Source organism: Vespa crabro, chromosome 20, assembly GCF_910589235.1.
Source record: "Vespa crabro chromosome 20, iyVesCrab1.2, whole genome shotgun sequence".
NCBI classification, from domain to species: Eukaryota; Metazoa; Arthropoda; class Insecta; order Hymenoptera; family Vespidae; genus Vespa; species Vespa crabro.
In genome coordinates, this window is record NC_060974.1 from 3,426,503 (window position 1) to 3,436,502 (window position 10,000).

General features: G+C 24.3%; 3 protein-coding genes across 4 annotated transcripts; 1 reads left to right on the forward strand and 2 right to left on the reverse strand.

The window, feature by feature from the left end:
• Window positions 1–2,475: 2,475 nt before the first annotated feature.
• Window positions 2,476–3,153, reverse strand: LOC124431118. The gene is made up of 3 exons (XM_046978586.1): window positions 2,975–3,153; window positions 2,787–2,870; window positions 2,476–2,690 (listed from the first exon to the last, which is right to left on the reverse strand). The coding sequence occupies exons 1-3, from the start codon at window positions 3,005–3,007 to the stop codon at window positions 2,493–2,495; spliced, it is 315 nt and encodes a 104-aa protein (XP_046834542.1). The 5' UTR covers window positions 3,008–3,153; the 3' UTR covers window positions 2,476–2,492.
• Window positions 3,154–3,600: 447 nt separating this feature from the next.
• On the forward strand, window positions 3,601–7,389 carry LOC124431093 (integral membrane protein 2A). Of its 2 annotated transcripts, none has more exons than XM_046978526.1 (6): window positions 3,601–3,896; window positions 4,459–4,935; window positions 5,031–5,145; window positions 5,282–5,428; window positions 5,527–5,782; window positions 5,882–7,389. In XM_046978526.1, exons 1-5 carry the CDS (start codon window positions 3,813–3,815, stop codon window positions 5,622–5,624), a joined length of 921 nt encoding a protein of 306 aa, XP_046834482.1. In that variant the 5' UTR covers window positions 3,601–3,812; the 3' UTR covers window positions 5,625–5,782; window positions 5,882–7,389. The 2 variants fall into 2 exon arrangements, with proteins under 2 accessions (XP_046834482.1, XP_046834481.1); XM_046978525.1 differs by having other exon boundaries at window positions 3,602–3,896; window positions 5,527–5,755.
• A 498-nt stretch (window positions 7,390–7,887) lies between these two features.
• Window positions 7,888–9,918, reverse strand: LOC124431237 (luc7-like protein 3). Its single transcript, XM_046978872.1, has 4 exons — window positions 8,955–9,918; window positions 8,534–8,853; window positions 8,190–8,395; window positions 7,888–8,078 (listed from the first exon to the last, which is right to left on the reverse strand). The coding sequence occupies exons 1-4, from the start codon at window positions 9,026–9,028 to the stop codon at window positions 7,977–7,979; spliced, it is 702 nt and encodes a 233-aa protein (XP_046834828.1). The 5' UTR covers window positions 9,029–9,918; the 3' UTR covers window positions 7,888–7,976.
• Between the last annotated feature and the right edge of the window lie 82 nt (window positions 9,919–10,000).

A 10,000-nucleotide genomic window follows, 5' to 3' on the forward strand; every position in this document is an offset into this window, starting at 1 on the left:
AATATATTATAGTTAGATAATAAGACACGGTCCTTCAATAAAGTAAAAATTGATAGGTTTGTTTTAAGATGCTAATATGTTAATATACTTACAATGTTTAAATATATAGATTAAGTATTAAATATGATATGTTCTATAGCCTATCTATGCGAAAGAATAGATAATACTAACGCACCTATTCTTCGTAAAGAAAAAATTAGATTACTAATTGACCAAAGTTTTGGCACGTTATAAATGTGTTCCAGACCATTTTTCTCTTAATTTATATATTATAATATTTCTAACATACACACACACACACACATACATATATATATATATATATATATATATATATATATATATATATATATATATATATAAATATATGTTAAATAAAATTACATGCATATCAACATTCATTTAATTTGTTTATCTATTTTTTATTGCATATCAAATGATTAAATAAATATTATATTCATGAATCGTTAAATGATCAATGAATCGCACAATAAATATATTTATAATAAATAAATATATTTCCAAAGTATAATTAAAACTGAATTATAAATGCATGTAACTTTAAATTATCTGTATAAATTACATTAATATCTATTAAATTATGATATATATATCCAAATGAAAAATTGTTAAATTATACTACGATCATTAATTTCAATATATTTCTTATTTGATAATATTAATAGAAAAATTGATTTTATTATTTTTATTCTACTTGAACTAACAACAAGCACTTTTATTCCTAATTCTGATGTAAAACAATCTTAAAGATTTGAGATGATTGGACTATTTCTTATTCCAAATTAATTAATATTGATATTAATATTGACTTATAGGAGTTTTAAAGTAGCTTTATTAAGACATTCTTGTCGCTTAGTTAATGTAATCAGAAATGATATTATTTGATGGAAGTTATTAAATCCAGTTTCTGATTCAACAAAAATATTTTGCAATACTAATACTAATACTAATAATAATAATAGTAATAATGATAATAATAATAATAATAATAATAATAATAATAATGATAATTATCTTAAATAAAATAATGTTTTACTCAATAGCATTAATTTTATGGAATAAGTATATACCATTGAAAATATTTTCGTTTGGATAATATATAATCTAATGATAAAGTACTAAAAAATACTATTATTGTATTGATTATATCAATAAATAACATGCGTATATAGTTTATATAATAAATATAGTATATATAATAATACAGATTTCACATTATATAACATAGTACACGTACTTGGGTAAATGCGCAACTATGTTGATAAGGCAATATATTTCTTTCCCAATTTAGTACAAAACTCTCCTCTTTTTTTTCTTTTTTCTTTTCTTTTTTTTTTTTTTCCTTGCAAGTTGTACTTATCCTGTTGTTTCAAAGACATTCAATGCACATATTTTAGGAAATGAAAATATTATGGAAAAAAAATATGTTAAAATTTATAGTTTAATAATATCTCTAGACAAAGATAGTATTGAATGGTGTTATCAAAGTGAATATTTAATCAGTGCACTTCTTAAAGATTGTTGAAATAGAGAAATTAACATACATGTGTGTGCGTTCTTGGTGGTATACATAGAAAGTTAATTTTTTTTTTTTGTCTTTTTTATATCATTATTGAATGTAATAATGTAACAATATATTGACTATGATATATTATTGATAGTTTCTAAAACATATTAATACATCAAAATAATTGAATCACTATTAATATTTTATTAAAGACCTTCCAAACTTGAATGCACGAGCATATTAGATTGGCCCCAATGCCATAAATTTATGGCACGTATTACATCATTTATTTGTCAATAAAACACTTGATCCCATCTTATTCATAAACCAATTATCGAGATTTAAGTAGTGCTTTGAAGATAGTTATTAGATAAGAGACTTGTCAGATTAATAAATTTATATATTCTAATCTTTCATGTTTTAATTATCTTATGTGAAATGTTAAGAATAAAAGTGATATGTAAAATTAAGGGATAGAAAAATTAGATTACAATAAATATAAGATCAATGGAAAGAAAATATAATTGAAAGAAAAATTGAAAAATAAGGAAATGTAAGATTTACTTTTAATTAAAATAAAAATATTTTATATCACTTTTATTCTTTTTAATTACATAAATTTTTTAAAGGAATAATTACTACTCATTGATGAGACTTTATATATATTATAAAGCTGAAAAATCTGAACAAATAGCATATATTCTAAAAGATATTAATCATATTCTTGTTCAAATTTATAGAATACAGAATATGATCTTTGAAGGAAATAAAAATTAATAAGAATATTGTTTGCTTAAGTAAATTTAAGTTCTTAGATGGAAAACTTATTTCAAATAAATATACTTAAGAGATATACTTAAGAAAATATAGAACATAGAATATAATTGTGATAAAATCATTTGCCAATTATTTCTAAATAATAAGAAATAATAAGGAAACAATAATCATTTCAAAATTATTTATCTTACTTTAATTGAGATGTCTTCTGTCCCACAATTTTGTTACGAAGTAAATTGAAATTACCATGTACTTGAGATAGCTGAGCCTTGAGAGAATCAGAAAGTTGTTTTTGTAACTGTTGAACCTCTAAAATTTCTTGACGAAGATTTTGATAATCTTTTGTAACTTGATGGACAGAACGTAACAAACGAACTACTGATATCTGTTAAAAGTAAAAAAATGTTAATAATAAATTGTAATAGAAAGTGAATATATTTCAAAGTTTTACATTGTTCTTTTATGCATTAAAATATAATACCTCGCTATCTGGATCTTCAAATTCTTTCTCAAAGGCATCTATTTGCCAAGCAATCATATCTAATTTTCCATCAGCCTTTTGAACCTACGGTTATGAACAATAATTAATATTATTTATCATTTATATTAAGAATTGTTATAAATTTAAGATTTTGTCGAGAGAAATGTTAATTTAATGATAAATCTTACGCTTTCTTCAAGATGCACAAAAGCAGATTCCATGTTTTCTTTTTAAAATAAGAATATCTTTATAAAAGAGAACGTATAATTAATGAAAGATACGCACAAAAGACCACTGCCTTATCACTTCAAAATCGATTATACCTATTCTCAAGAATTTTGAATAGGGAGATAAAAAACAGTTATAACAATCAATTCTATTGGGTTACACAAGATGGCAGAATAAAGCAAGTTAAGAAAGTTAAAAAATATATCGACGGATAATGTATCGACTGTGTATCGTCGATAAATCTCTCAAATTGATATATTTAGTACTTGATATATCGATATATTTAGTATTGTATAAAGCAAATACAGAAATTTCGGAATTATTTTTAAACAAAATTTATTTGCCATAGAAAGAAAATAAAATAAAATTATTTTTTTTGGATGTAAAGTATATATAAGTACAATTGCTAAAGTATAAATTTGATTGATTTCATGCGGATTGAATTACAAAAAAAAAATAATATCGACAATTCTTTTAACTGATGTTAAATAACGCGGCATTTATTTGGCGCATGCGCGCATTTACGATTAATCGAGTAGTGGCGCTGTTGTCACCGATCAATCTCGAGAAGAGGATTTCGATGTTTGCATGTGCGCAGTTTGGTGTTAGTTCGAGGACATCATTTGGCTCTTCTCCTTGTACGTGTACGACTGTTATAATCGTTATTTTAAGGAAAAATTAGTGCAATATTTTGCACTGACATTGATCGTTTCGTTTGGCACATGACGACGTAAACTCGATCAAATATTTTATCGTAATAATTTACGAAGGCAAAGAAAGAATAAAAGGGACAGAAAAATGACTATCATCACGAAAGCAATCAGTGAGAAGAAGGCGTCGGAGAAAATGGAGCAGCCATTGTTTGTAGAAGAAACTACTGCGGTTAGCACGTTTATCTTGACATTTGATAGCGGTATCGTTCGTATGTCTATATTTTATTATAATTAACCTCTTTTTTCTTTTTTTTTTTTCTCTTTTTTACTTCATTTTATTTTTATTAATAATAGGCCTAATCTTTTGTTTATTATGGAGTTATCTTAAAAAAATTTTATATAATTACTTCCATCAAATTTATTTTTATATTCAATAGGTATATGTATGTATGTATGTATGTATGTATGTATGTATGTGTATATGTATGTATATGTCATGTGATATATATCAACATTACAATGATAATTTTTATCATAAAGGAAGTTTTATATATATATATATATATATATATATATATATATATATATATATAACTACACACACAAATACACACTCACACATATAAAATGTGGTTTGACATGTATGAAATTTGTATGGCAGACAAATGATAAATTTTGTTAGATATTTTATTTATTATGCAAAAAAAAAAAAAAAACAAAAAAAGAAAACATGAAGAAAAAAAAAACAAAGGAAAAGAAAAAAAAAATTGTATTTTCTTTATATCATATAGGATTCTTCAAAAACTGATCCTGAGGCTCAAGTCCAAAAACCAGATGTGGGTAGACATTATTTTGTTGCACGCAGAAACATTCATAGAATCCACGTGACCGCTACGTTCTCCTTGTTCCTTATTGCACTGATGATATTAATAATTGGTGTAATAGGGGGTCTTTACATATATATACAATATGCCAGAGCACAAATACATAGATTCCGTACTGGATGGTATAGCATTCCATATGATAAAGCACCATATGGTGGTGATACTATGCATCAGACAATCATAGCCGACTCAAATTTATTCAAGAGTCTAACTAGAGCCACTGAACAAGAAGCAATGGATCTTGAAAGAAATGTAGACAATAATATTAAGAGTTTTCTTAAAGAACGATTTGAAATTGATCTTGAAAATGAACATTATGAAAAGATTGATGTGCCAGATTTTCGTGGTGGTCGTCAAGGACGTTTTATACACGATTTTAATATTGTAAGTTAGAAAGAACATTTTTTTTCTTTTCCCCTTTAAAAAAGAATAATAATAATAATAATAATAATATTTTTCTATATAATATTATTTTTCAGAATAAAACTGGAATTATAGATATCGATGGTCGTTGCTGTTTTGTTATGCCATTGAATCGTCAAAGAGTTTTACCACCGCACAATTTGTACGATCTTCTTAGAAAAATGTTTAATGGTAATAATATGTTATCATATTATAATAATAATAATAATAATAGCATATATTATCGTGAGATTAGAATATATATATATATATATATATATATATATATATATTTTTTTTTTAATATGTATTATATTGAATATGTTAGGTTATTATGAAGTCGATACAGATATTGTACGTGAAACTATGAAAGTTGTTACTCCACCTATTACCGATATGTCCACTGTGGGAACATACATTGCACGTGAATGCCAAGATTTGCCAACGTATATGTTAAAAAAAGTGAATCCTACTGGTGAGAATCAATATTGATTTATCCTCTCTCTTAATTCTTTATTTGATCATAATTTTATATATCTATATGATTAATAAATAAATATAAACAAATTTTAGTTGTTAAAAGGGAAGCATCAAGCGGTATTTTTGCACAATTCGCTGGCAAAGATATTGTAGAAGTTGATATTTTGAATCTGAGTGAATTCCATAAGTAAACACAGAAGGAATTTACATTTTTTAGGCAATTAAGACTCAGTAGATTGGTGTAAAAAAATAAAAAAAAAATAAAAAAAAAAAAAATAAAAAAATACAAAAAAAAAGGTTATGTAATACCCGGAAAACATAGGTGACTATACCGATTTCTTTTATCAATGTAACTTTTATTATTTATATAATGCGTTGTTATAATTTGCTTTTCATTAATTTTAATATTTTAATTTCAAGATTAAATTGTCAATTTAATATTTTTCAGATGTAAGTCTACTTTTCAACACCATTATGTCTTTCCACAACATTTATCTTCTTAATCCCGGATAGCAGTCATCATTTATATTCGCATTGATATCTAATGTGGATAATTAAACGTCATGCAGTAACTGGTTAATCTTAGATGTGCAATAGAATTCGAAAAAAAAATTAATAGGCTACATTCTTTTTATAAGCTTATATAGGATATCGAACAGATATAGTTGATTTCAATTGGAGTTTGTTGATGATAAATATTTATCACATTTGTTAAACAATGTGATTATGTTTTTAATTAAATCTTGTAAAAAGGATGTGTCTATTATATTTAAATTAAAACATTATTATTATCATCACATGGGGAAATTGTTTTAAACGGATAGTAATTACCTTATACCTCTTTTCCGTAATATCAAATAAAATATATATATATATATATATTTATATGTATATATAGATATATATATATATACACACATATATATATACATACATATATATATATATATTACATTATCTTATATATTTTCTTCGTCTTAAAGAAATTATATATTGCAATGGTTATATAATATCTTTTCATATGTTAACAAACAAAGCTTGCTTTTACTTTAAATAGATACATATCAGATTTTAAGGTTGAATAGAAGGAATAACTTTTTCTCAATTGGAATTGCTAAATTTGCAAGTTAAATAAAATAACTGTGAGTCGAAATTGAGAAAGTCATTTAAATAACTTTTGTATCAAATATAAAAGATATTTAATCTTTATTCTGTTTCAATTAAGATATTCAATGTATATCCATGATATATATATCATACGCTTTTTTTTTTTATTAGCGTGTTATATATACTCTAATAACGCAATATATTTCTAATCATTTATTATTTTAGTAGGACTATTTTTAAACAATACTAAATCTTTGTTAGATCAATTTTAATCTCCAAAGTTCATTATATATTTCAAATTATTAGCAGAAAACTTATATTTAAAAAGAAAAAGAAAAAAAAAGAAAAAAAAGACAAATAAAAATGTGTAGAAAAATGAATGTATTGCATTCCATGCATTTAATATTCTGATATATATATAGTAGGAACACGTGTGTACCTTTAATATTTAAGTTAAATATCTAAAACTGTTTGGCTATATATATATATATATATATATATATATATATATATATATATATATATAAAATTAAGGAAAAATATTGTTTCTATACATAGTACAGAGTATTTAGAAATGAATGATGATCATTTTTAAAAGTAAGAAAATGGCTTTGATATGAGCTCTAATGTTAGCTCTAAATAATAATTTATCATTCTTCTGCTGAAAATAATAGAAAGACAAAAAGAGAGAGAAAGTGAAAGAGATAGAGAGGGAATTTAGTATTTAGAAATTTACTTCACGAGAACGTATATTGTGTATCTTACTGCATGCGTAGTAAGATAGTGTATATTATATAGTAATCATTTGTAGAATTAAGTGGAAATATGAGATTATATATTTGCACTATACTTTTTATTTATTTTTATTTTTTTTTTTTATCTTTCTTTTTTTCTTGTCTTTTATAAAAGGCTACTTACGTGATAATTATAATTGTTTCAAAATTTTCATAATTAGGAAATACGTATTTACTAATATATTTAATTTTTTAAAGTTTCTCCAGAATTTGATTTTTATATTTTATACACAAAGTTTCTTCTATTTTATACTGTTATGTTATCTATTATTATTATTATTATTATTATTAATTATTATTATTATTATTAGTATTAATAGATATATTCTGTTTCAATTATAAATATATATATAAAATTTGTAAAATTGTATGCAAGATATATTGTAAGATTATACAAAAATAAAACGTATACATATAAAGTTAAATGTAATTTATATTACATTGTCCATTATATGGCAAGAATTATAAATTACATTTGAAGAGAAGAGAAATTTATAATTGGAAGAAAGAATTTTAACACAAAACAAAAATTCATAGTACAAAATACACACAATGTAGTTAATAGGAATATTTTAATATAATGAATGACATATTCATTTATTTACAAAATGTAAAGTATCATATATCTAAATCAACTAAACGTCAAGTAGAATTACCGTGTGTCATATCAACTATTGCTTTTTGCCTAAGCGTATAAAGTTTCTTAACCCATTTATCAAAACGAGCGTCTTGATCGAGCATAATCTGAAAGTAATGTTATAATAAAATAATTTGTTGTTATATTATTTATTTCAATAGAATATAGAAAAAAAAACAAAAAAAAAAAACAACAAAAAACAAAAAATGTTTTCTTACCGAAGGATGGAATATACTTTCTGGTACGGTGCTTATATCAGCTACCGTAGGAATTTGAATAGTATCAGCACTAATATCAATGACAATGTTTTTAAATTTACTTTCTTTCGTATGAGAAGACGAAGTAAATTGTTTAGGAGTAAATCCTTCAGAATTTATTTCTTCTAGTACACTTTCCTTGATACGTGGTTCAATTAAAAAGTCATCTAAAGAGAGATTTGTAGAGAATATAAATGTATATAAAATATGTTTGATCTTAGCAGGATTTTTTTTTATATGATTTCATCATTCAATACTGATATGAGATCGTAAATCCTGTCCTTTCAACGAAAATAAAATTATACCTTTAGTTATGGGATTATTAGATTTCTCAAGTATAGGTTTAATGGTAGACTGCGAACTGCTAGAACGACTTCTAGATTTGTCTCTAGAAGTAGATCTCATTTTCCTTTTGCTACGATCAGAAGAATGCGATCTACGTGTACGAGAACGATAGCGACGTTTTTCTCTATCACCCGAATTGCTTCTACCACCTTTATAGTTTTTCGAATTTCTATCTCTACCTCTGCTTCTGGAGTGTGAACGATGTCGTCTTTTTGATTTTGAATGTTTAGATGATCTCTTACGGTACGGTGAAGATTCACTAGTGTCCGAACTGGTGGATCTAAGGAATATAATTCATGAAAATAATTTAACATTTATATTAATCAAATTTTATCTTTTATACATTGGATATATTATTTTATATAATGTATATCAACTAACCTAGATTTTCTGCTATGTTTTCTTCTGTATCTGCTGCTATAATCTGAATCTGAATCACTCGAATATCTTGCCATAATTATTAAGTACTCTTCAATGAAATTACTTCAAAATTATTTCTATAATTATTTATACCATTGGACCTATATCAAATAAACAATTTTTGAACACAATTGTTTTACGTATTGTCAATAAGATATTAAACGTATCTCATTGCGATACTAGCGCTACGAATAATAAATATATAACGATGTATCGTTATACGACTTTGTTATCAGTTAGCTATGTTAAATCGTTCAGATAATGATTCTAACGTTATAGGGACGTTGTGCTTGATCGAATTATTAAGCGATTAAACTTTATCAGAGTATAACAGGAACTATACACTTCAATTACAATTGTTTTATCGAACGTCGTTAAAAAACATTTCTACATAACTAAAAGAGTAAGGTAACTAACTCGGTTGATAACAAATAAAACTCAATACCATCTTTAGGTACTTTCTTACAAATTATATCTTTTACACACACACACACACACACACACACAGACACACACACATATATATATATATAATCAGTATCGTTTAAAATAAAATACTAACGCAATCATTGTCCCATAAATGTAAACGTATTCATATATCAATTGAATCGTCTTAGGTTATGTTTTCCTTAATTCACATTTCAAGAGGAAATTTTTTTCTTTTATTTCTTTTCTTTCCTTTTCTTTTTCTTTTTAAGATTCATCGATTGTAATTTAATCGAATAGCTTTGAACGCTATTTGTTGTTTTCACGAAAAACAATGATATCGATTAATCGTTGAAATAAGGGATATTATTGGTTAACGTTAATTCGCTATGAAATTAGTCGTAAGAACGTTCGATATCATTTTTGGACATACATTAACACATTTTATATATAAATCAGATTCTAAATGAAAAGTAAAATACGAGTACATCTTGAAAGATTGCGAATAAATATATATATATATATATATATATATATATATATGCACGCATACGTAAATATATAGGATGTAAATACAAATA